We start from the raw sequence: 27,931 nt of genomic DNA on the forward strand, positions 1-27,931 counted from the left end.
CCAATAGGTCCACATAGGCTAGCATGAACCAATTCCAAAATATCATTGGATGAGTAGGTCTCTCTCTTGAAACTAGACTTTGTCATTTTACCCAATTGACATTGTTTACACATAGCATTATCAAGCTTCTTGAATTTTTGTAATCCTCTTAATCTTTTCATCTTACTAATGCTTACCAAATTATCAAAGTCCACATGCAATTTTCTCATCTTCGTTGGAATCTTCTTTCATAGAAACATATACAACTTGTTCATCATTACTATTAGACTCATTGTCAATTTCTTCTTCAGCAATATAACAAGATTACTTACCTTTATCTTTGTAGTCCTTGTTTCTTCTATTTTCTCTATCATCCCTTTTTCCTTTATACTTTCCTTCCTTCCTTTTATCCTTGTCTTTTCTGTCAGGACATCTTGCAACAATGTGACCAAATTTGTTACATGAAAAGCATATTATAGGAAGTTTACCTTTGAATTTTCCTTTCCCTCTTAGAAGTCTCCTGGCCATTAATGCTTCAAATTCATCAGAATCATCAACAGAGATATCACTATTACTATTCACACATATTACTTTTCCTTTCTTATTAAGAACCAATTAAGATTTGAAAGTTGATTGAATAGTAGTAGGAGTAAAATTATCAAAGTTTGATAATTCAAAAGTAGTAATTCTACCAACTAATCCTTCCAAAGTTAGATTGTTACTAGGAGTGCATCTTAGTTCTTGTATTGCAAAAACTCTAATAGCATAAATAGGAAGTAGGATTCTCAATACCTTTCTAATCACAATTTCATTGTCAATCTCTCCATTAGATCCTCTTATAGCATTTACCACCTCTTTGACTCATCCATAGTATTTAGAAATGGTTTCACCTTCTATCATTCTCATTTCATCAAACTTGCCTCTCAAGCTTTTCACCTTTTTCTCTTAAAATATTTATGTATCCTCCATAGATAGTCTGTAGTGTATCCCACATTTTCTTTCTAGTAGTGCACTCATTTATGTCATCAAACTTGGTATAGCTTAGGGCTATTGAAATGATCTCCAACATTGCTTTATTATGTTCTTACTTCTCTTTCATTTGTTGAGTTGTCAGAGGTCTTGGTAACTCTACATATGTTTGTTCCACATAGTGTATTTCTCCTTCTCCAATTTTTGCTACGTGCAACTTCACCAGACTCTACCATGTAGGGAAGTTCTCCTTATCCAGTCTTGGTACCTCCTTTTTGTACATCTTGATCTTTAGCTTCAAGTACCTTCAAACTTTTCTTTACAAGTACCAAAGCTCTAATACCAATTGTTATACAATTTAGAATAACTTGGGGGTGGGGGCGGGTGGGGGGGGGGGGGGGGGGTGTTCCATATGTAACAATTCAACTTTTAATTACTTCAAATACTTCAGATCTAATCATTAAGTAGCCTAGTCTCTATAGAAAATAATCAACAACATAAAAATTGTAGTCCATTGTCCTAATAGTAACAAACTTTGCATAATGCATAATATTAATAGTAAAACATCTCAAATAACATCACACAAGTATGAAACCATAATTTAACATAGAAACCCAATTTGGGAAAAACTTCTAGTATGTGCTATTAATTTTCACTCTTCTGAAATGAGCTCTGTGAGGAGCCAACCCTATTAAAGGTTACAAAACACACTATTAAATGTGACATTGTTAAAGGATTTAATCAACCTATTAGGAGTGGTCTGGTTAGAGGGCTTTAGAACACTCCATTAAAATGTCACCTTGATTAAAGGATTTACAAATGACTGTTAGGTTAACCTTGATTAAATATTTCAATATTGATACAATAGTTAGAAAGTAATAGCAGACTGATCTGATAAATACAACTCACTTTGCAAATATGGATCACAATGGAGGTTATATGTTGATTCATTGGTTGGCCTCCATTATCATCTGTGTCTCTGATCTTTTTGGTAATCCTTCAAGAGACCACACTTCATCTCTTCATAACTCTTCTCAGCCTCTTGCTTAATTTCATTAGTCAATAGCATCAAGCATCTACTCGTCCACCTTAATTAGGTTACCCTTATGCCTTCTTAAATAGGTAATTTTGATCTTTTGTTGTTTAAACATCACCGTTGATCTTAGGGTTTGGTTAGATTCATCAAATCCTTCCATTAGTTCAGTCTCCTTCTCCCCTTCTAGGTACTTCTCCAAACTTCTTTTTGAATCCATGCATAGAAACACTCAAACAAAACTTCCCTTGAATTAAATGTTTTAGGTCATCCATCCTGATTTTCAATACATTTTACATATTCCAAGAATTCAATTATGTCAGTTGGAAATCAAGATTTCCTCATTAACTGTCAAATGCTGACACTCGACCAACACTATGTTTTGACACTTAGTCATTACAAAAATTACTCGGGCGATACTAACTTTTTTTCTTAGCATACTTTCTGATACTCAGTTGATACTAATGTTTGGTTAACACTGTATTCTACTCAGCTTATACTGTCACTCAGTCAACACTAGCATCACTCAACATATACTTCTAGTTCCTTAATCTTCTTCTCTTTTGCTAGGTCAAGCCTATGCATTTGGTTTTCCTTTGATCATTCATTATAGGCTTCAATACAATTGTTTTCTCCACTTGGGTTATGATTAAACAATCACATTATCTTGTCAAGGTCTAACGAATCAAGTGCCCATTGTAGTTTTTCATAACTCAACCTATCATCTAGGTCCTTTTGGTATCTCTTCTTCTCAAATCCTCTTCATCAATCAACTTGATATAATACTCTACTCAGATACAAATTGTCTTACCAATAAGGTTTAACATCAATGACAACATAGTAATTGTTCCAATTGTAGTTCCAACATAAATAATGTGTTTTATCTTATTTATTTGACGATCTTAGTTCTAAGTTCTTAACTTTGTAGTAAGATATGCATAGTCTTTGATTATAAAGTTAATGGTTTTTTGTAATGTATCTTGGTGTCATGAATGGGCCCTTGGATTATGTTTCATCTAAATAAACTTTATTGGCATCTTTGGTCCCATTTTAGATTAGATGGTTATTTTAATGCTTAAAGATTTGGTCACATGGTTTAGAGTGAGCTTTGATAGTTGGATTGATTCATCACTTGAAAACGGATGATCATATTTATGTGTTTGAAAATTTTGATTCTTGGTTTAGAGCATGGTTTATATTATGCCATGTTGTACTCTTGATTCTAGATTAGGGTATTGGCAAGACGCATGTTGTCTATAGACTATGATATTTTCTTTGGAACATAAGGTCTTTCTCTAAGGAGATGTTTGATCTTTATATCATGATCTAATCATTAATTTATTGTTGAAACTTAGGCACTACTCTTGTTAGTTATCTTTGATTTTGAGTAATATTATTTTCTTGGAGCCTCATGATGTTGTAGGGTTACATTTGAAGTTCATACAGAATGGTTGGTCGATGCTCCAACACTAGAAGGACTTGTTGAGGTTAAGATATCTTATTATGGAGATCATGCATTGAGATGGTTATTTTCTTGTGAGGATTTCAAAAGAAAGATTGTGTCTATACCTTTAATGTGCATGAATCCATTATGGACAATATAAAAAAATTTGCTTAATGTAAACTTGTTTTATTGAGTGTTTTTTTATTAAAATGTAGCCAAAACAGGAGTATGTCCTGTTACAAGAGCAAGACCTAACAAAATATTGTTAGGAAAGTTACAACACAGAGTCAATACGAATGGTACTAATTAGGAAAATAAAAAATACATGAACCACAAAAGTTTTGCCCAAAAGAAAGAGTAAACTCACATCAAAGAAGGGTGAGAGTTCTTTCTACATCTCTGGATAATTGTCCAGGTGATACTATCTTTAGGCTCCCTAAAAAAGAGGAGATTTCATCAGGGGAGCTATCAACACAACCACCAAAGTATTGTAGAAGTTGAGCATCATCAGCACAACCATGGTGTAAAGAAACAACAAAGGAGGAGGGAGCAGAAGTATCCTCATGGCCTAAGGGCAAAGTCCCATCAGAGTTGGAAGCATCAACAATGGTTGCAAAAGGAACAAGACTTGAAATAACAACAAAAGCCTAGCCATGATCACTAACAAGGTCCTCATCAAGATTTCGTGCAGGAGATTGTTCATCATCAATAGCTTGAGACTCGTCAAAGGTGGACTCAAAGAGACAGTTAGTGGCACAAACAATCAAATGTTCATTACCAACATCTTTCCACCAAAAAGCAACACCTTTGTAGCATAGAAGAGGACATTCAAAATCCATGTAACCTGTAGAAAAGCAAGGTCAACAATAGAAGGGAAGGCCCCAATAATCCAATGCCTGAGTCAATTTCCTATCCCCAGCCTTGAGCACCATGTCCCTAAGGAGAGTTGAGAAACATCCAAATAACTAAGATATAGGCAAGATTAAAATGATCTAAATATGTCATATGCTTATCTACCTTCAAGAAATGGTCGAGGGAGTTCCCAATAGCCTCGAAACAAAACAACTCCCATAAAATGAAGGGGGAGATTAGTAAGGCGAGCCCACATAGAACACACATTGAGTGGACCTATGAGAGGGTTGAATGAGACTATCCAGGGGTTGGCAGAAAGGGAATGATTCCCCCAAATCCACAACTTGTTTAATATCAAATCTCATCCTTCAAAAGAAGAGAAAGAAGCAATAAAAAACCCTTTAGCACAAGGGTAGAGCTCAATATCTCCAACTACTAAGAGTTTCCAAGAGTTAGTTACTCAGCAGTGAAGATTTGCAAGGGAGGGTGAGAGACTTGCAAATCTAACAACAAGCCCACATCATTGGTAGAGATTAACATTCTCCACCACTTCAAGGCCACAAACCACCATAGGTGAAGCCTTGCCACAAGAAATGGGACAAGCTTTCTCCATTAAAGAAGTTGTAGCAAAGGATCTTGCAACATGAATGTAGCTCCTACTACCAATGGAAAACTTAGGCCCATGGCACCAACAACCAATTGCCCAATAATAAGACAAAAAGAGGGACCACTATCACCACAGGGAGCCAGAACAGTGGTGCCCAAGGAAGGTAAGAGAGAACCAACATGTTTCTCGATAAATGAACCCTCAACTATTGTTGACAGAGAAGTAAACCGTAGGATGAAGGGGAACCCCCAACAAAGGAGAGATTGCAATGTGGGAGCCAACACCGGCTAAGACGGAAGTCACAAGAAGAGAAGGTGCCACAAGGAAAATTGTTGACCACAAAAGCAATAGGGCCAACAATGTTAGACAAAGAGCCTCCAACACTAGTGGCCAGCAAAGAATCCATTGTAGTGGGCGGGACAATGTCAGACTAATTGGGTTTGAAACATAATGTGGCCAACTGTCGTTACACAAAGGAGTCATTAAAGGACCTCATTTTTTTTTATGGTATGTATTATTAGGTGTTATGTGCATAGAAAAACATTGGTTATCACTCTTGATTTACTTATAGGGGAATAATTTGAGAGGTACTATCTATTAAGAATGTAACTTGATAACCTACATGTATGGAAGTGTAGTTTGCACTTATTCTTCTAAACCTATATACTGCGTATGGCCTTATATATTATTCCTAGTATGAAACGGTGACTTCCTAGAAGTGTTATGTGACATTAAAACTAATCTAATCATTGTGTTAGTTAGTATTTAATTATAGCTAAAACTTGTAAGTCGTTGATTTAAGGAAGAGGCGTATGTATCGACCTAGTTAAGAAACATGTCCATTGGAGTGTTATGAACTTTAGTCAGGTATATAGGAAGGTTAGTATTACATATTGAAGAACACACAATTACAACTAAGTCTACTTCTTCAAGAAATACAATCCTATCAATTTATTTTATATATATATATAATATTTAGATCAGAAGTAAAGGCCACAACTTCTTCTATATTCAGATTAACAAGAAGATCATTCTCAGCAATCAAGAATAGACATAAAATCTTCATTAAGAAAAATACCTTAGGACAGAGTTTGTTGCAAATTTTACTAAACATTTCCACTCAAAATTTGTAGAAACCTTACATGGTATCAGAGCTTTGGTAGTCAAACCTAGGCTCTACAAAATTTAGTAATCGGACTTTGTATATATCTAGGAACAATCTCTTATCTTCAATGGCATACACAATTAGACCTGAGGACAGGTTTGATGGGAAGGAACATTTTGATGCCTAGAAATTCAAAATCATGATTATTCTTGAAGAGAATGATGTAAAACAATTTGTTGATGGAGCATCCAAACAACCTCCAGTTGAACCTCACAAATCTATCTGGAGAAGAGGAAATAGAAAGGCCATTCAAATCATTTTAAATGGAGTAAAAAATGATATCATACCTATTTTTACAAAACATCAAACTACTTTTGATACGATGAATGCATTATGAAATGCATATGAAGTAAACAATCCAACTAGGGTTCTTGCACTAAAAAGGCAACTGAATCACATTTAGATAAAGAAAGGAGAATTGATAAATTCTTACTTCCTAAGAGTTGCCAGCATTAGAGATGAACTATCAAGTATAGGAACCACTATTGGTGACACAGAATTAACACTAATAGTTATAGATGGATTGCCGGATTCATGGGAGACATTTGCACAAGGAATAAGTGTCAGAGATAATCTTCTAGACTTTAACAGACTTAAGAATGATTGCCTTCAAGAGGAATTCAGAAAACTAAAGAAAGGAGGGAAACCGAAAATAGAAGATGAAGAACTACATGTTCTTAATACAAACTCCTATAAGGGCAAGAAGAAGCATTTCAAGAAGAAAAATGGAAATCAAAAGAATGGAAAACCCAAGAAAGATCTATCTAAAATAAAGTGTTTCAAATATGAAAATTTTGGACACTACAAATCTAATTGTCCTAAAAATTCCAAACAACAAGCAAACTGTACAATTCCATGGATTGAACCCAAAAAAAATAGTATGTATAACCCTCCTTCACTCTCTCCACAGAAAGCAGGGACTAAAGCTCGATCAGAGCTCTTGTTTGGAGAGGTACGAAAAACAGTTTGTGGCTTTGAGCATGTTCCTTTCGTCATGAGAATGATTGGTTCGTTTTGATGTACCTTCAGTATGAGAGGTTTGCATTTATTTCTGACACGATTACATTTGTTTTGAATGTCAGATGCTAAAATTCTTTCAATATGGGAATGGTGAAGGAGATCATACTTATCCAACTCAACACGTTAGTGTGAAATATTATTTTATCTTTGAGTCCTATCTATGGTCGTCTTCTCCTTGCTAGAATTTTGTTCTCACATGGTTATGTGAAGAACATGTGAGAGCAATAGAGACTAGTGGTGAGAGAGGTATTAAAACATAATTGTTTGAAGAATTTTCATATCATGGTTTATTTCCTTGACAATATGAAATAGAGGATATACTCACATCTTCTATGTGCTTGTACTATGGATAGATTTGATACACTTTGATCTATTTTAAGATATGATATTAGCCATGCAATAGGATTTCCTAGATTTATGTATGGTTATCCTTATTAATATATTGGTTTATTGATTATTTATATGATGATGATTTTGCAATGTTTGCCAATAGGAATCCACATGTCTGGTTTCAATCCACGAGATTGTTTGATTATTAATACATACTTTATTAATTGGCATTGTCTGTGGTAATGTGGTGTTGCACTAGGATAAGAGGATGCCTACATAGAGATTCAACTGCAATTTAGAGTCAATATGTTGATGCCATGAAGTTCTATGATGTTGCATTCTTGTTATAGGCAGAGTTGTGTGGATGAATTCAAATTCTGCATGGTTGATTAAGACAACTACCTAGGGCCAATTTTATTAATTCAATTTGATGTTTGTGCTCATGTAAAATAATGGTGCAAGTTTCACTAACAATTGCTATGGTTAACCTTTGCATGTTCCTTTTTTCCATTGCTAGCATTTGAGAGGATGTGAAAGTTTCTTGCTTGATGGTGTTTATCATAGTTGTTTTGCAGGTATTTGGTTGGAGCATGAGAACGCGAAGAAGATTCAAGTAGGCACATGGGTGGCTAAGGAATTTTTCTTCTTTTATTTGTGATTGATATAGGTGCATTCACAATCTATTGTTAAATAAAAGAATTGTAATTATGCTATTAGGATTTAACTATGTATTTTTTTGAGTCAAATTCATTGCCCCATGTTTCATGAGTAGTTATTCACACAAATCTATCTCTCATGAGAATAAATGGAACACTTAGCACGCAGTGTGCATCACCTAGATCTAATTAGTGTTAAATAGGTGATGTGCAATGCATGCTAAGTGTTCCATTTATTCTCATGAGAGATGGATTCGTGTGATTTAATACTCATGAAACATGGGTCAATGACAAGAACTACACAGTTAAATCCTAATAGCAATATCACAATTTGACTTCTTGTGGAAAATATCTCCTACTTATCAAATAAAAGAATGTTGGGATTCAAATGTCACCTATGTTGTAAACCATACCATAGTTTCAAGATACTTGCGAGTGTCCTAGTAAGAAACTTAAGGTGTATTGGAAATATATTTTGTAACGTCTAGTCTCACTATTGTTTAGAGTGGGAACTAGAGAGTTGAGGGGCTCTAATAAAAATGATAAAGTTGGGTTGTAGACATAATAATTTAATATTGCTTCCCCGACATATGTATGCCTAGGATCAAATTAATTGTGTAGAAAACAAGTTGTGACATTTTGGAATCCTCAAATAAGTACTTAAAAGAGGCAACGTGCTTCTTGAAGTTTTCCCTCACAAATCTCTCTACATAAATAGTTTTATGTGATATGAAATTAAAAAATTTGTTTGTCCCTATTTTATGGTGATGTCATGCTTTATTTATTGAAAATATAAATTAACATAGAATATTGTTAAAAAGTATGATATGATTGTTTAATTTTAGCATCATACAAAAGAATGATCTATTTTTAGATAGGTGTGTAATTTCACATTTTCATGTTGTAATTGTCCAATCCTTGTATCTCATCTTTTGATTGATTATTTGGATAGATAGAATTTATGGAATGTTGACATTAGAACCTACATATTTCTCTCACTTTCAATCAATTTCTCCTCAAAAGAACTAATAAATAATCTCAAAAAATTCAGTACAATGTAAGAGGTTGTAAATAAGGATTTAAACTATTTACTTTTTGGTTATGAAGATAGTCAACCAAGATATAGGAGCTTAAATGTAGTACATGACAGGAAAAGTGAGTACAATTTTATTCTATCAAAGGACAAAGATGCACAATATGTGTAAATATGATTTTAATATTTTGGAATGAGAACCTCTTAATTATGTAAACTAAGGTGAGACATGGGACTATATAATTATGAAATGCGTCTTACTTCTATAAATTGACACATAAAGTGATAATACTCAGAGAATGGCCTATAAACTTAAGTCAATTTTGTTAATATGACCCTTAATTATGTAAGCTAAGGTGAGACATGGGACTATATAATTATGAAAAGCGTCTTACTTCTATAAATTGACACAAAGTGATAATATTCAAAGAATGGCCTATAAACTTCAGCCAATTTTGTTAATATGACCTTAGAGGTTAAGCAATTTAGTATAACACTTCATTCACACCACCAACAATTACAATGTATTATTCTGATGTGGGCCTTCTTACATGAAAAGCTTAAGCAATTTAGTATAACACTTCATTCACACCACCAACAATTACAATGTATTCTTCTGGTGTGGACCTTCTTACATGAAAAGCTATCTATTCAAAACACTCAATATAATAACTATAATAATTTAATTGTAATGCAAAATAACCACATAACTACACTATTCTAATGACCACCACCGTATTGAATTGTTATCATTCCTCAATAGTTTCTTATAGTCTCCATCTCAAACCCCACAATCTCATTCTACTTCTATTCTACCTCTATGATTGTTTCCTTACCTCTTTGCTTCTATCTTCTTTCCTTTGATCCACGACCTAGCATATATATCATCCACACGCTTTTTTATGATCTCTATCAGCCACAAGATGGTAAAATCTTAATACCAGATCTAATCTGCCAGCTTGGCCAGAAATCACAAAATTACATATTCAAAAAGCAATATATAATTAACCTCCATGTGGTACACAAATATTCACCCTAGACAATTAATCGAGTCCCAACAAATGTTTATCAATTGGCACAAAAAATAACCTAAATGTGAGGCAGAAAATTCAGATGAAAAGATTCTTCCTCGCATAGATATAATGTAGAAATTCCGTTGTTTCAAATTGCATACACAACATACAGGGCTAAAAAAATCACTAATGATATAGCACAATCAGTGAGTTCTATGATAGCGAAATACACCCATTTGGATACTGCACAGCTCCTCCGGAAAAAAAAAACGCCCTCCTGTTGTTTAAGTTGACAGAACCTGATCAAACTTAATTTATCATATTATTGGGAAGTTCCAATCGCTGGTGAATACCATCAAATGCCAAAAAAATTTGCCTTCACATAGCAAATAAAGGCAACACCCGGTAATAAATAGAATTTAAATGCACAATAGACAAGCATTTAAAAAAACTGAATACATATGTGCAAGGATACAATGCCGTTGATTAGAAGTTAAAAAAATAGAAAATTTCATAAGCTTCTAAGCTCTACAAACAAAATATCCAAAGAGATCACCATTGTGTCCTCAGGATGACACAACTATTTAATTGATAATGTTTAGACACAAATTACTTATTATTATTTTGACTGGTATTACGCTTTGCACTTCATCCTTGTAAATATATCTTCCTGGTGGACATATTGCAAATTAACAGCTGTTAATTAAAGTTGACATGGTTGACTGGAACTTACAAATACAAATCAAAATCAATTTTATGATGCAAGGGTAATTGGCATATTCAAGAGACCGCTCAATTCACTTTCCAGAAGTTCCAACAAATTTGCTTTTGTTCGTCGATATAGCCAAGCTTCATTTTCCCTATCCCAATCAAATCTAGCTGGCCCACTGCCAAAAACAATGTCAAATTGATACATGTTACTCTATGTGAATATCAATACAATTGGACAATGTATTAGAAATGCATGTTTTCTCAGAAAAAAAATATTGAATTACAGCTGAAGCTACCCTGGCTAAAGAATATGAGCTCAATGACAAGTTAACATTAGAAACATCATCTGCAACTTCAAGCACTTCAAGGCCTTAATCATTGTATAGGTTTACAAATGCCACCCATCATCATAAAAGGGGAAAACAACAAACCAAAAACTTCAACGTCTGACTATATTTACTAGTTCATCCTTTCAATGTGTTCCAAACAACCTAGAGACAGTATTGATTAAAAAACAAACATAATTATCATAGAAGGAAGACAATGCGATATTTCATAGCACTTAATCAAACTTGTGAAGGATTGTCCTTGTAGTTATTTTATATTCCTTTTGGGTCCAAATTGCTCAAGGGTTTATGTCCCAAACTGTGTCGATAACAGGGGGTGATCTCATATAAAGTTCATAATAATGAAATTCCAGGCATGACAAAATAAATCTGACTTCATAGCAGAGTAACGAGAATCGCCATAAAATCGCCTGAATCGGCGATTCGGCGATTAGATTCAGCAATGGCGATTTTTTTGGAGTCGGAAATCGCCATTGCCGATTTCTTCAGGTGAATCGCCTGAATCGCCGATTCAGGCGATTCAGGCAAAAAATCGCATGAATCGCCTAGAAAAATCGGCAGGAATCGCCCGCGGCCAATAAAGTATAGAGTTGTAAAATTTTAAAAAATTGCTTGGTTTTTTTACTTTGTTTTTGACCATTTCTCTTTGTTATAACCCTAAAGGGCCTTCTATTTATTTAACATGAGTAGAAGAGAGGAAAAGTGAGAGAGAAGAAGAGAAAAGAAAAGCCATAGGTTTCTAACCGGCAAGAAGAAAGAGCACAAAAGAGATCAGCAATCCATTTGTGGAGGCCATCAATTGCATTGGGAGCATTAGGGAGCCAATCTCAACACTCCTCAACTCATTTGCAAGAGGTAAGTGCTCTTTTTTTTTTTGCATGTTAGTGTATTATGCATTTTTTGTTAAATTTTTATAGTTTTCAAGATTTTTAGTTTAGATCTTGAATGTTCTTTATTTTTACTAAGTTGCAAACTAGGGTTTGTTGTTTTGTAGCTTTTATTAGCTTCAAACTTTGATATTTTACATATAAATTTTTATTGCAGCAGCCTTTGCTTTCATTTTTTGCAAATTCGCAATGGGTAGAAAAGATGAATGTTGGAAATATAACGAAGAGTTTCCTGGAAGAACCAAATATCAAACAAAATGTATTTTTTGTAAAGAAAAAATAACTTCTGGGGGTATTTATAGATTGAAATACCACATTGCTGCTATACCTGGACACGATGTTACAATTTGCACTCACCAAACTCCTGAGGCAAAACGCACTTGCTTAATGGCATTAGAAAAAATTGAAAAAGACAAAGCCAATAGGAAAATGCAACTTGAAGGGTTAAGGGGTATTGGCTCCCATGTTCCCGCATCCGCATCTGTAGCCGCATCCACATCTGCATCTGCATCAGCTTCTGCATCTGTAGGTTGTGTTGGAGAGGGTTCTTCTAGGCCTCCTTTTTATCCTAGTTCTTCTGCTCGTGCTGGTGCTAGTCGGTCACATACTGAGACAGAGTCCCACACCAACCTATTGCAGCCTAGAGTGCGGAAAAACAGAATGGATAGTTACTTTGTGCCCCGCACTACTCCTGGTTCCCAACCCACGCTTGAGGGCATGGGTTTGAACAAGGAAATTCATGATGCTGCCAGAAAGGAGATATGCAAATTTTGGTACTTTTGCAACATTCCATTTATTGCAGCCAGGTAATTGATTCTTTTTTCGTTGTTTTCTTTAAAGTTAAAATTAAAAGTAAAAGTAAAACTTTAATTATATTTACTTGTTTTATAATTTGAGTCTTTGACATCTAAATTTTTATTTGTGACAGGGCTCCTTATTGGCAGAACATGATAGACGCGGTTGCTATTTGTGGTCCGGGGTTTAAAGCCCCAACTGAGGCTGAGTTGAGCGGATACCTCTTGGATGAGATGGTAGAGGACATGAGGGCTGAGCTCGAGGAGAACCGAAAGGAGTGGATTGCAAAGGGTTGCACCATCATGACTGATGGTTGGACAGATAGGAGGAATAGAACACTCCTCAATTTTCTTGTATCCTGTGGAGGTAATTGATCATTCTACTTTCCTACATACATAATTGTAAATTTTGATTTGTTGAATGCTAATTTGTTGATGATCCATTTAATTTTAATATTCTAATTCGTTGTTTTGTTACTTGTAGGATATACCATGTTCATCAAATCCATTGATGCTTCCGCACATGTAAAAAATGCCACATACTTATGTGAGGCTATTGAGGAAGTCATAGCAGAGGTGGGAGAACAAAATGTGATCCAGGTGGTGACGGATAATGCAGCAAGTTATGTTGCTGCAGGTAAACTTTTAACTTTTCAAGTTTTGAAAATAAATTTATTTGAATTTTGAAATTTGAATTTCTAATTGACTTAAAATTGTTGTAGGTAAACTTTTGATGGAGAGGCACCCCACCATATTTTGGTCCCCTTGTGCGGCCAATTGCATTGACCTCATGTTGGAGGAAATTGGCAAACTTGAGTTTGTCAAGTCATGTGTGGAAAGGGCAAAAAACATATGCAAATTCATTTATAATCATTCATTTGTCCTTAGCACAATGAGGAAGTACACAGAAGGAAAAGAGTTAGCTCGCCCAGGTATCACGAGGTTTGCCTCGAATTTCATCACCTTGCAGTCCTTGTTGACATCAAGGGATGAATTGAGGAGCATGTTTGTTGGGCGGGAGTGGATTTCCTCTTCCTATGCTACGACCACTGTAGGGATAGATGTGGCGGATTGCATATTTGATGAGGATGGTTTTTGGAAACCCGCTAGAGAAATCCTGCAGGTAAATTTATTGCAATTTAACATTTAGTATTTTACTTTTACTTTAAGTTATATTATTTTATATTTAAGTTTTGACTCAAGTTTTTTGTTTTACTTTATATGTAGGTCACTGAGCCCCTTGTAGCTTTGCTACGAACTGCTGATGGGGAGAAGCCCTCTATGGGCTACATTTATGAGGGCATGGATAGGGCCAAGGAGGCCATCAGAGCCCAATATGCAGGAGTGCAGGAGAGGTATGGCCCTATTTGGGACATCATCGATAGGAGATGGCAGAATCAGCTCCATCGACCCATCCATGCAGCAGCTTACTTTCTGAATCCGGCATATCGTTTCCGTCCTGAGTTCAAGGCGGATGCGGAGGTTCTCACTGGCTTATACACAGTGATTCAGAGGTTGAGTAGCGATGAAGATAGCGCTGCTGCGATTGTTGAGCTAGACCAGTTCAACAATAAAGAGGGGCCACTTTTCTCTAGCAGGATGGCCATAAATGCTCAGACAACACTACAGCCAGGTAAAAATTAAATAATATATTCAATGTTCATGAATCTAGATTCTAATCTTAAAGTTGATTATGTAATTTTAGAGTTAACTTGTAATTTGTAAATGAGACTAATTGTTTCTATTTTCAATTTTTCCCTTATTGCAGATAGATGGTGGCAAATGTTTGGGGCCACAACCCCAAAACTTCAAAAAATTGCCATTCGTATTCTGAGTCAGCCAAGCAGCGCTTCTGGATGTGAGCGCAGTTGGTCCATGTTCGAGCACATCCATTCGAAGAGGAGAAACAGGTTGACAGTGCAGAAGTTGAATGATATTGTCTTTGTTCATTACAACCTCCGTCTTAGGATCAGACAGATTTTGGGCACTGACTCCTCTCCGATCATTCTAGAGGAGATTGATCCAGAATCAGAGTGGCTCACAGAGGTTGTGGATCCAGTCTTCACTGAGGAAGACCGTGTGTGGGTTGACCAGGTGGATATAGAGGCTGAGGCAGCTAGAGCACGTTCTTCAGGCATTGGTAGACGCACACGTGCACGCACAGGCACAGGCCCTAGCGACGTTCATGAGCACATCTTACATGCGGGAGATATGGCTCGGCAGTCCTCTAGGACCTACATTAGACGCCTTGCTACTAGGCAGACTGGATACTCAGAGGCTGAGGCTGAGGCTGCAGCCGAGCTTCAGGATGATGTTGAGGATGATGATGATGACTATGAGTCTGAGGCTTGAGCTGGAGCCTTGTTTTTATATTTTGTTTACAGATATTGATACTGAATCATTGATAGACATATGTTTCAAACTTTCATGGATCTTCATCTTAGATTCTTACATACATTTATGATTTGATGTCTTATGGATCATCTTACATACATTCTATGATTTAAATCATTGTGATCATTTGATTTCTATTTACTTCAGCTAGCCTACAATTTACATTTTAGATAACATAGTTACATATGTGATGGATTTTATGTTCCATGTTTATGTATGTTAAGTTTTAACTTCTATTTGATGATGTTATAGTGTGTTTAAGTTATATTCAATAAAGGGTGCATGAAATAAGTTTTAAATTGTTAAAATCTTTAAATTTAAAGGGTTTTTTCAAATTTGCCGATTCATTGCCGATTCACGATTCGATTCGGCCTTGCCGATTCCGATCCGATTCCGATTCTTGTTACTTTGCTTCATAGTACTACAATAACCAAAAGTTTTAATTATTAGATACAATTGCAATTATAGGAACTTATTTCTTTTCTTTTTTCAATTAATAAGGGTCCAAGATATATTGAAAAGAGTGAATATGAATAATACCAGACCCAGCCTAGCCCAAAGAGAGGACAGGTGACAGTCATAGCTGTTACACTATATGTCCATGGTTAATGTCAGCTATGTACAACAAAAGTAAAATCTGCTAAAGGGAACAGAAATTCAAAACCTTCTTACCAAATTAAAGACACGCCACTGTTAATCTTGCATACCTCTACTTTTAAATTCTAAATATATTTTCATTACACAGTCTCTAATGTAAGCAGTTGATAGTTACTATAGCAAAGATGGCAGTAAAGGATTCATGCTTAGATTCAATGAGAAGGATGTCTTCTGTGTAATGTTCTGCAAATTCTGAGTCTTGAATCAGACTTATAATTCAGTTCTGAGATTGGCTGAGAATGATCTTAATATTATCAATATTAAGTATGTTGTTGAAGGTTTATCTTGAATGTAGATTCAATGTTCTATCTCCAAACTGATAATATATAATATTGCAGACTTATTGATTGCTGGAAGTGAGATGCTTATAGGAGCAGACTGTTGTGAATTGTGTGTCCTCTAATCTGCATCCACAACCGAATATATACCTTGCTAGAGGGTGTGTTCCTTAAGGGACATAACCCTTCACTTGACATTTCATAATACCTCTTCCTAAGTCAGCAATTTCAGGAGACTTAGTTTAGGATTTAACTAACTAAACATTAGTTTAGTCAAACACAAACAAAGACATCCCTAGAAAGTCGCTGGCACCTATAGGATAAGCAAGTATAAATATTAGATGCCAATCTTAAGATATATCAACACTAAGAGAGGTACGGTCTATACTGTTAGACTTGTAGGATTATATAGGTTAGAATCTTAACACTCCCTCTTAACCTGATAATCCTACAGAGAGATTTATATCTAGCTATCATCAATACAGATGAGTAAGCAAGTATTAATACTCTATATCTATCTGTCTCTTATGTGGTATCATAGAACACATGATACAAAGTCATATTACTTAAACCTGTGATATGACAAATCACTGATACTAGTGATATTATACAGGATAAATCTAAAGGGTAATCTCTTCATTTATCCAAGTTATGATTTCATAGAAATTGGTATCATAACATGATCTTGAGTTTTAAGATCTACTAGAATATAGGATAAACCAGGAGAATACCAAGATTCTTCCTTTATCCAATTTGTGACCCATGAACATAACAATGTCAACATCACAATATGATCTTCAACTCATCTAGATCTTACAATAGATCTCTACTATTTAGCACATTATCTAAGAGATCGTCACCTCTTATAATGTTTCATACGAGTATTTATTATTTTCTGAGATTGTCACCTCTTAAAATAATGAATTCAAGTGAATACAAATGGTGGAGCCCATAATAGTCAATAGCCTGACAAAATAAAATTATTTTATTAATAATCAAAAGAGTACAAATGGATTACAACTCAACCATACCAATCTCCTCCTGAAATGTTCTATCTTTACTCTAGATAGAGGTTTGGTGAGTATGTCTGTTGTCTGATCTGCAGTACAAATGTATTCCAATTTTACAAAATTCCTATCTACCATATCTCTCACATAATGGTAAGGAATTTCAATATGCTTGGATCTATCATGAAAAACTGGATTCACCAAGAGCTTGATGAAACTCTGATTATCACAATGAATAATCGTAGAATTCATGGCTTGCCCAAATAATCCCACAAGTAACTTTCTCAGCCATACCGCTTCTCGAGAGGCCATCACTGCTACAATGTATTCTGCTTCTGTGGAGCTCTGAGCTACTGAAGACTGCTTTCTGCATATCCATGAAATCATTGTTGATCCTAAACTAAAACAGCATCCTCAAGTGCTTTTCTTGTCTTTAACACTTCCACCCCAATTTGATCGGTGAATCCATGCAAATCTAAAGCAACTTTCTCATATTTAAGTCCATAATTAAGAGTGCCTTGTAAGTATCTCATAATGTGTTTAACAGCAACTAGGTGAATCTCTTTAGGTTCACACATAAACTGACTTAAGGCATGAACAGCACAACAAATATCAGGTCTTGTATTTACTAGGTACATCAATGACCCAATCATCTATCGGCAGAGAGTAGAATCTACAAGAGGTGATTCTGCAGCTGCTTCTTTAAGTTTATGCAAATTGGTCTCCTTTGGAGAAGACATAGATTTGCAATTCCACATTCCAAATTTCTTCAAGATATCTTAAGTGTACTTTCCTTGATTCAGTATGATACTATCAAAATTATGTCGTACTTCCAATCCTAGGAAGTAATGGAGAAGCCCCAAGTCTTTCATCTCGAATTCTCTAGTTATATCTTTCTTGCACTGATCTATAAGATGATCATCACCTGTGATTAATAAATCATCAACATACAATATCAATATTACCATACCATCTTTATCTCTTTTATAATATAAGTTTGGATCAGCTTCATTCTTAGAGAATTCTAAGCTGGTGAGATATTTATCAATCCTCTCATAACAGGCCCTGGGAGCTTGTTTAAGCCCATAAAGAGCTTTCTTCAGTTTACAAACAAAGACATTAGGATCATGGGTTTCAAATCCTTCTGGTTGCTCCAGATAGACTTCTTCTGAAATCTTTCCATTGAAAAATGTTGTCTTTACATCCATCTGATGTACCTTCCATCCCTTAGATGCGGCAATTGCTAAGACAGCTCGAACGGTAGTATATCTAGCAACAGAAGCAAAGGTTTTTTCATAATTAATTCCTTCTTTCTGCGAAAAACCTCAGGCTAAAATCTAGCTTTATATTTCTCAATACTCCCATCAGCAGCATGCTTTATTTTGAATATCCATTCGGAAGAAACAACAGATTTTCCTTTTAGTCTCGGAACTATTTCCCAAACATCATTTTTCATAATTGACTGGTATTCTTCTGTCATAGCTTCTTTCCAGGCTGGATGTTTAATAGCATCAGAAGGATTGGTTGGCTCTGTTTTGGATAAATCAATCATATTTGTTGTATGACTAGAGAATCTTTTAGGTCTTTTACTTTCTCTCACTGATCCTGAAGGTGCAGCAAAGTCTTGACCTGCTTCAACTGTTTTTATGGCCCAAAGTGGTCTTTTCTTTGAACTTTCCTCAAGACTTATATTTTCGTCTTTGACCTCTTCTAAGTTTTCCCTCTGGGATTCAGATTCACTAATTCTTTCAGAACTTGATAAAAGAGAGGGTTTATTGGAGCTTATTGCTCTTTTGAATGCAAGATCTTCCTCAAAGATTACATCTCTGCTAAGTTCAATAGTTTTCTGTCCAGGTATGAAAATTCTATATGCTTTAGAAGTTTCATATACCCTACAAAGATACCTTTCCTCCTAGATGGTTCTAACTTGGTTCTCTTTTCTTTTGGAACATGAATGTATACAGGACATCCAAAAAATTTGAGATGACTTATATTGGGTTTTACTTTAGTAAATACTTCTTCAGGGGTTTTATCTTTAAGATAAGAGTGAGGGCTTCTATTTTGAATATATACAGCAGTACAAAAGGCTTCTGCCCAAAGATAGTATTCTAAATTTTGGTCAAAAATCATAGCCCTAGCAGCTTCTATAATTGTCCTAGTCTTTCTTTCAGCTACCCTGTTTTGTTCTGGGTTATAAGGAACAGTGTACTCCCTCTTGATCCCTGATTCTTTACAAAATCTTTTAAATAAGTCTGAGGTATATTCTCCTCCATTATCTGTTCTAAGGGTTTTAATTTTATGTCCTGAAAAGTTTTCAGTTAATACTTTGAATTCTTTAAATCTTTGTAAGATTTCTTTTGATTCCTTGCATTTTAAAAAATAAATCCATGTTTTCTTAGAGAAGTCATCTATGAACAAAATATAATACCAGAATCCTCCAAGAGAGGGAACGAACATAGGTCCACGTAAATCTAAATGAATTAACTCAAGTACATTATTTGTTTTCCTAGTACTATCATGAAAGGGACTTCTAGTGCTTTTACCCAGAGCACACCCTTTACAAATACTAGGGTGATCTTTATTTAATTTAGGTAATCCGGTAACAATCTTTTCCATAGTTGATAATTTTTTTAAGTTTAGATGCCCTAATCTTCTGTGCCATATTTGATTTGAATCTTCTGCTTTGTGAACTAGGGCTTGAATGGATCTATTGAGTTCTATATTCAGTTCATACAAATATCCCTTTCTTTGACCAATTACTTTAGCTTTCTTGATGGAAGAGTTCTTAGCCCAAGTTAATACGTTGCCATCCACGAATGCAACATTGTGTCCATCATCTTCTAATGTTGTAATTGAGATTAGGTTTCTTTTAATCCCTGGTACATAGAGTACATCTTTAAGAAGAAGAGTATTTCCTATCTTTAGTTTCAAAGAGCAGCTACCAATTCCTTCAACTGAGTGTGCAGAGTTATCACCAATAGTAACTTCACCATTAACTTTCTCTGATAAGGAGTCTAGAGTTTCTTTGTATCCCGTTATATGTCTTGAAGATCCACTATCAATTACCCATGCCTTATTTGAGATTTCATTTGATAGAGGAATACAAAACACAGTTCTCAAGGTCATAAGTCTCTTCTTCTCTGATGACATTTGTACGATTTGCCCGTTGTTTGGAATTTTCCAAACAATTGGACCTATAGTGTTCAAATTTTTCACATTTGGAACACTTTATTTTAGATAGGTCTTTCTTGGGCTTTCCATTCTTCTGATTTCCCTTTTTCTTCTTGAAGTGCTTTTTCTTGCCTTTATAAGAGTTGGCATTAAGAATGTGAAGTTCTTCATCTTCTACTTTTGGTTTTCCTCCTTTCTTTAGTTTTCTTGACTCTTCCTGAAGACAATCATTCTTGAGTCTATTAAAGTCCGAAAGCTGATCTCTAGCACTTATTCCTTGTGCGAATGTTTCCCATGATTCTGGCAATCCATCTATGGCCATGAGCGTTAGTTCGGTATCATTAATGATGGTTCCTATGCTTGATAATTCATCTCTAATGCCAGCAACTCTTAGGAAATAAGAGTTTATCGATTCTCCTTTCTTTCTCTGGATGTAATTCAGTTGTCTTTTTAATGCAAGAACCCTAGTTGCATTGTTTACTTCAAATGCATTCCGTAATGCATTCATCATATCGTAGGCAGTTTGGTGTTTCGTAAGCATAGGTATGATATCATTCTTAACTCCATGCAAGATTATTTGAATGGCTTTTTTATTTCCATTGGTCCATATGGATTTGTGAGGTTCAACTAGTGGCTGTTTAGATGCTCCATCAACAAATTGTCTAACATTGTTTTCTTCAAGAATCGTCAAGATTCTGAATTTCCATGCTTCAAAGTGTTCCTTTCTATCGAATCTGTCCTCAGGCCTGATTGTATATGCTATTGGAAATGGAAGACAACTACTGAAAAAGGTCCGATTACTAAAAAAATTTGCAGAGCCCTAGGTCTGATAACTTGGCTCTGATACCATGTAATGTTCTGCAAATTTTGAGTCTTGAATCAGAATTATAATTCAGTTCTGAGATTGGCTGAGAATGATCTTCTTAATATTATCAATATTAAGTATGTTGTTGAAGGTTTATCTTGAATGTAGATTCAATGTTCTATTTCCAAACTGATAATATATAATATTGCAGACTTATTGATTGCTGGAAGTGAGATGCTTATAGGAGCAGACTGTTGTGAATTGTGTGTCCTCTAATCTGCATCCACAACCGAATATATACCTTGCTAGAGGGTATGTTCCTTAAGGGACATAACCCTTCCCTTGACATCTAATATTACCTCTTCCTAACTCAGCAATTTCAGGAGACTTAGTTTAGGATTTAACTAACTAAACATTAATTTAGTCAAACCCAAACAAAGACATCCCTAGAAAGTCGCTGGCACCTATAGGTTAAGCAAGTATAAATATTAGATGCCAATCTTAAGATATATCAACACTAAGAGAGGTACGGTCTGTACGGTCAGACCTGTAGGATTATATAGGTTAGAATCTTAACATTCTGCTCCTCATTCTAGGCAGGCAAAGTTCCTATTCTGCACAATGGATTCAATTAGGGGATAAAGTCTGTGTTTTCAGGCACATGATTGAGACTTCTTTTGACCTCCTTCACACTGTCAGAAGCCCCACTTGCCTATTACGAGGGAGATTGCATTGTCTCCCCTGGATTATCTATGCATACCCGAGGTTTACAGGATCATTGTAAAGTGTTCTCTCAATTACCACAATCATATTCTTCTAATATAGATAACACATCACAATCAGTTTATTATTGGTCACTATAAGTTCAATTCTCACAGCAAGGTGGAGAATACAACGTTACAGCAGTGTGCCCTCAAAAGTCAAACTATTTTTGTTGAGCTCATGGACCAAACAGTGAAGGCTTGGATATTCATATCTAGGACTTCTTATTTAAAAGAGTTAAGACCCCCAAAAATTTGTTCCAGCTGTGTCTAGAACTGATAACTGCCATTTGAGGAGGAAATGTAATGCCCTTCCACAAATAATTACCAGAAACTTTTATTACTTGACAAATTGATCGTCATCAAGACTGCTATTTTTTGCATACTCAGTTTGCAATTTGTTTCACGTGGATAATTTCCAGTGCAGTTATACAGACATACACTTCAAAAATAAAAACCCAAATACCATAAACAAAATAGAATTCTGACCTTTCTACAACTGATATGCAACTGTAACAATTTGCATTGAAGCTTCAGACTTAAAGAATAATCAGTATCATATATTCAACTCAGCCATAATTCAAATACTCAGCAGTTCCCCCAAAAAGTCACAGAAACCCAATTACAAATGAAATGACTCAACAGAGAATTCTTCTGTTCACTGTAAGAGAATCCAGATGCACCTCCCTCCGACACTTGGAAACAATAATTCCTCTGATCGACTATGCTTGCCCACTCACTACTTTTGCTCCTGATTCAAATTCCTATAGACTTCTTTCTGAATCAATGACCAGCGACAACCACCATTAAAGATTGAGCCTCCAAAGCTTCAAGCAAATCAATTGCTCATCCGCTGCAGATGTAATCTGTCCCAAAACATTAGTGCAGCGCTAAGAAAGGAGGCCTCCAATTTTATATTCTACGTTACCGGCGGCAAGTACACAAGTATTGGTTCTGGCTCCAAAAGATTCATTGGCAGCTAAAAAAAAATATTTTCAACTTACTATTAGTCTATTATTTTATCGAAATCACCGATTCCATGTATAGGGCTTCTTGTGTTGTGGCAGGTCATTTAATAATACTGGAAATATTAATCAAAAGATTAATATACCACAGTGACTTTTTTTAATCCACAGATAATAATAATATTCCAAAATATATAGAATACCCTTATTTCCTCTGAACTGCAAAAGACTTTATTTTCTGCAAATCTGTTTTAAAAGGAACACTTCACAAATTTGGTCCAACCATGAACTCCATCATGAACCCACCTCTGTGAAGTGCTAGATTTTCCTCCAACCAGTCTTATCAACTCTTGAAGTTTTTCATCTTCAGAAATTACAAAAATTTGTCACATCAAAAAGCATATCAAAACACCACCAAGATAAACCTTATAAGGATCTCCAGGAAGCCTATAGAAGTTGGTCAACTTATAGAAATAAATTTAATGAAGTGACTTCATAATACTATATTAGCAATTAATTAAATTAATTAATATTAAGTCATCATTTAAATATTTCATTTATTTTTGACAACTAAATAAATATCAATTTAATTTAATGCCACCTTAAAAATTAGGGACTTTAGAATCCTCCTTGCCCAAGCATTGCTTGTCCTCAAGCAATTCTTTTGCACCACCAAGATCCCAAACCGGACATATGAGGCGCACTATATCACACTGCTGCTCTACTTTGATGTAAACAACTTTATTGAGATTTGCAACTCTGTCAAGTGAAAGTATTCCTATGGTTATGTTTATCAACTCTTCTTCCAACAATGTCTCGTCATAATCCCACCATCCCATACTCCTGGTAGATTAAAACTAGATTAACAATATGCTGCATGCTGAGTGTTGGTATACTATCTTTTCCACGAACTCCAGTCTGCCCATCATGGATGCATAATAGGTTGAAAGCTCATGATAAAATGTTATACCTGAGAAATCACTTGCATCCCTGTCCTCTTTATACCTTGGAGAATTGACTGGTAAGGCTGTCCCTTCATTCACCTCATAATTATGCATTGCTGCAATCATCCTTGTTGCTGCTACTTGTGATGCTTCTTTCACCAAGGCCTTGAGCATTATCTTTTTCCCTTCTATCATGAACTCTCAACTCCATCTGCTGAAAGCCCAGAGTATTCCGCCCAAGAGAATACAATCATTGGATTCCTAATATGACATTGGTATTGGCAATCCCTATCACATAGAAATCGTTGGTGATAGTGTAGTCATCAAACTCAATGTTCACTTGTACTACTCTTTTGCTGCATTTTCTCTTAAATCCATCAACCATCATAACATAAAATCCTGAAAATTCTTCAAATGACAATCCTTCTCTTGCTACCAAACTCACTCTCACAAAATTGTGAGTTGCAGCACTAATCCACGAAGCATGTTACTTGTTCTCCACTAACCAATCCTCTTGTTCTAAATGGTTGATACTTGGAAGCTTCTGAAAGTAAAGCTGTTGCACCATGTACCAAGGCTACAGTATTTTTCTCCTCGTTGCACTATCTCAAGTATTGTCAATAGCATAATCAACATCAGAAGTAACTTCAATATAATGCAATGGACCCTTACTGCAACATCTATGAACAGGCACCCATGGCTCCTTACAGGTGAAGCACAACGTCTTCCTATGCAACGCATCCCTGCTGACAAACATCTGAGTTCTTATTATCCTTCCTCTTGGCTTGGGTAGGACTTTCAAAAAAGTTGTTCTTGGTCACTGACTCCTCCAAATCAAGCATTTGTGTTGGCATGTTGTAAGGTATTTGGATTAAATGACCTTACAAATCTCTTGAGAGGATCAATTAAGCTTTCAATAAATTGAACACTGAGTCTTTTTTTTTGTTACGCCTGTTAATGCTGTAGCTACAGTCGGATTGAACTGTTAATATTGTCTAATTGGTTATTAACTTATAAATTACCATAGAGTCATGCTCCTCTACTCATATTTATATACATTTCAAATCTGCACTTGGAACACAGAGAAAAAAAGATGTGTTATTAAATTTGCTGCAATCCTTTCCCTTAACATGGTATCAGAGTGAGGCTGCAAGTGTAAGAAAGATTCATAACAAGAGGAAATCCAAACTCCAACAGAAGCAGAAACAGTGCATGCCCACACATCGAACAAAACAAATTAGGATAAGAAGACGGAGGAGGGAGAATGAAAAGAGGATAGATTGAATGGTTCAGTACCAAGTCAGCATCTGAATCATTACACCAACTAGAGACACGAGATATTCAAATCAGCATATTCAACCACAAGAAAGATTCACAGTAATCTACAATACAATTCATTCGACCATAGACAGTTAATACATCGGATAGGGCAGAAGTCTTTGACAATGAGTATCAACTGGAAATAATAAACCTCCACCCTCAATGTATATCTTACGGTAAGGAATTGACTAGAATTAACAAAAAGAGGGTAGAGAAGTCTGGTTCTACAGAGATGGGCACTCATTCGGTGAAGCATATAAAATAAAGAAGGCATCGAACATTGAAGGGGAGAAAGTAAAAGAGACTTATCCCCTATCCTTGCTTGGATATGCTCCTGTGGGCATGGTTCGAATTGGCTAAATTAGTGAAAATTCCATAACTCTATACTGGAGAGAGAACCGTTGTTTGCAAGCTGAAACAACATACATTAACGCATTATAATTATTATTGCAGGCTAATATATTTGGGTCAGGTGCACACAAAAAAAATTTAATAACAATTAACATTCAAGAGTCAGCATAGAGAGGAGAAAAATAGACACGAATAAAGCTCATCCAGATGGGCAATTATCCATTCAGCAAATGCTGCTTTATCAACATTTTTTCCAGAGATTGACCATATATAACCAACGTCCTTGATAGATTCAATACACAATAGTGAGTGCCCATAAGATTGGAGATTGGCAACGTCCAGAGGAGTTTCATTGGGCAGATAACAGGGGAGTAATCAATAACGATTATTTGAGGCTCGATTGTACTGAAGTTGTATCGATGTAGAAGACTGTCAAAACAGTGACATCCCTTTATCATATCACAATCCATTGAACACAGTGAAGAGAATAAGGAGATTGCTTGCAGATGGAAATATCTGCTCTGTGAATATGGAGATTCCATTCTAATATAAAATTCAAATTGAGTTCTGAGATTGAGTCATGAAGACTCAGGTTAAGATGTGAATAATAGTTAAAAAAATACATTGTTCATGCATTCATCAGTGGTGATTTTCTAAAACATGGTATGATGCCTTTATCACGATGATATTCAGGTTGAGTTTCCCTGTCAACACTGATGTAGCTGATGAGTTTGCTTGATGTGAACACTTAGAGAGAGTTTTGCTTCAGATTATATGGTTCAAAACTTCAAAGTGCTCTGGTAAGATATGTTTGGAAAATACGGAATCCTCAAACGAGTGCAAGAACCACTGAAAATGCCCCAAGAAAGCATGGTTTTATTATGTGCAATGTTTGCAGATATACGCACAGAATAGAGCAGTGAGAAGGGTTAAAAAATTTCATCTAAATGCATGCAGTTGTTAACTTTGCATTGGAGATTTTCCCAACGTTATAAAGACATCTTGGTATCCTCCTTGATATTTGAAATAGTGAGCACATCATTATTCAATTGCATGGTTCTTCATCCGGAGCAATGAATTGGTATTAATTGAAAGTCAGGAGACCTGGATATATTTCCTTCATGTAAGAATATAATATGCATGCTGCTTGTGAGTAACTGAGTCTGCTCATTGAAGAATTTGCACTTGTTACAAAGGCTTTGTGTAGTGGATAAGAAACTACAATCTTTTGGGGAACTATAGTGGCTTGTATCTACTGTTATAAACTTCAGTTACTTCAGAATGAAATTAATGTAGCTGAGATAGGAACTATGTGATCTGGTTGAATAACGCTTCGTCAACAGAGATGACATTGATCATGTTTATGCATATATCTAATGTGATCACAGACACATATAAAAGTTAACCAATCTGAGACCAGGCATGTCAACAATTTAAACATATTATCAGTAAAAGAGCGAATATAATGGAGAAGAATATTTCTTTAGGCAGCAACTGTTCTAAATAGAAGACAACATAATATATTAGCAAATGCAGCAATGATGCACAAACTATCACGTTTGCTATGAGCAACTTGGACCATGTTAAAGGATCTGAGTTGGCCTTAAACCCTCCATTGTTTTATGGATGAACCATTGTCATCCACATGATGCCAATCCTGGCCTTCTAAGTAAGATTTGGTTCTAGGAAGTTGATCTGGGCGTTTGACCACTAACATATTGGCATCATTGCCTGGGAGAACTTAAGGGTGGTTTGATCTTGTTGCTGGTGATAAACAGTTTGCATTTTGTTGTATGTTAAAGTTGGAATATCATCAACTTACACCAAAAAAATGGCATCTCTATTAAAGATAGGAAGATTGAAAGAAAATTTTGAGAATCTTGATAATGGAGTTTGTGCATTGAAGTTGGCATCCCATCAACTTACCAGTATGGCCATAAACATGCAATGGTTATTGGGTTGATAACTTGATATTAATTTGAAGACTACTAGTGGCTGCAATTCAGAAACAAATATGCGCCTTAGAGGTCTGTCTACTTCAAGGATTTCCTCACTATTGTGAGGTGGCCACTCTGTTGTCAAAGAATGTGGAGTGTTTTTGCTGCAGTAGTTTGTTTTGCAAAACCAAATTTAACATGACCGCAGCTAAGGTACCATGGTTTATTTCAATTCAAAGCATGGTTTTCCTCTTTTGGTAGAGAAACAATTTTTTTTCTCCTCTTTTCTACTCCACATAACTTACTGTAACCAGCCATGATGAACTAGAACAAATACAAATATCCTAGATATACTTCAGCAAGTGTAACATATAATTCAAACCCTAGGAATTATGATAGGACGCATGACTAGGAGAGCTATGAGGATGCTATGTGGATGAATCACCATGCTGTTCCCACTGCCCAGAACAAAGAAATGTTTCACATTCAAGCACACAGGCT

The 27,931-nt window shown here is 35.5% G+C and overlaps 2 protein-coding genes across 2 annotated transcripts in view; one reads left to right on the forward strand and one right to left on the reverse strand.

The window, feature by feature from the left end:
- Window positions 1–10,542: 10,542 nt before the first annotated feature.
- The window catches only part of FH (frataxin-like protein), a 130,585-nt gene continuing 113,196 nt past the window's right edge, over window positions 10,543–27,931 (reverse strand). Inside the window, exon 7 of the mRNA XM_089814722.1 lies at window positions 10,543–10,988. Within this exon, the coding sequence (XP_089670848.1) occupies window positions 10,856–10,988 (133 nt within the window). The 3' untranslated portion in view covers window positions 10,543–10,855. The remainder of the gene's footprint in view (window positions 10,989–27,931) is intronic.
- Window positions 13,623–15,369, forward strand: LOC149574876 (uncharacterized). Its single transcript, XM_089814721.1, has 3 exons — window positions 13,623–13,963; window positions 14,068–14,473; window positions 14,609–15,369. The coding sequence occupies exons 1-3, from the start codon at window positions 13,631–13,633 to the stop codon at window positions 15,190–15,192; spliced, it is 1,323 nt and encodes a 440-aa protein (XP_089670847.1). The 5' UTR covers window positions 13,623–13,630; the 3' UTR covers window positions 15,193–15,369.

Source organism: Cupressus sempervirens, chromosome 2 (genome assembly GCF_028749045.1).
Source record: "Cupressus sempervirens isolate cs-2001-9-10 chromosome 2, ASM2874904v1, whole genome shotgun sequence".
Classification (NCBI taxonomy): Eukaryota; Viridiplantae; Streptophyta; class Pinopsida; order Cupressales; family Cupressaceae; genus Cupressus; species Cupressus sempervirens.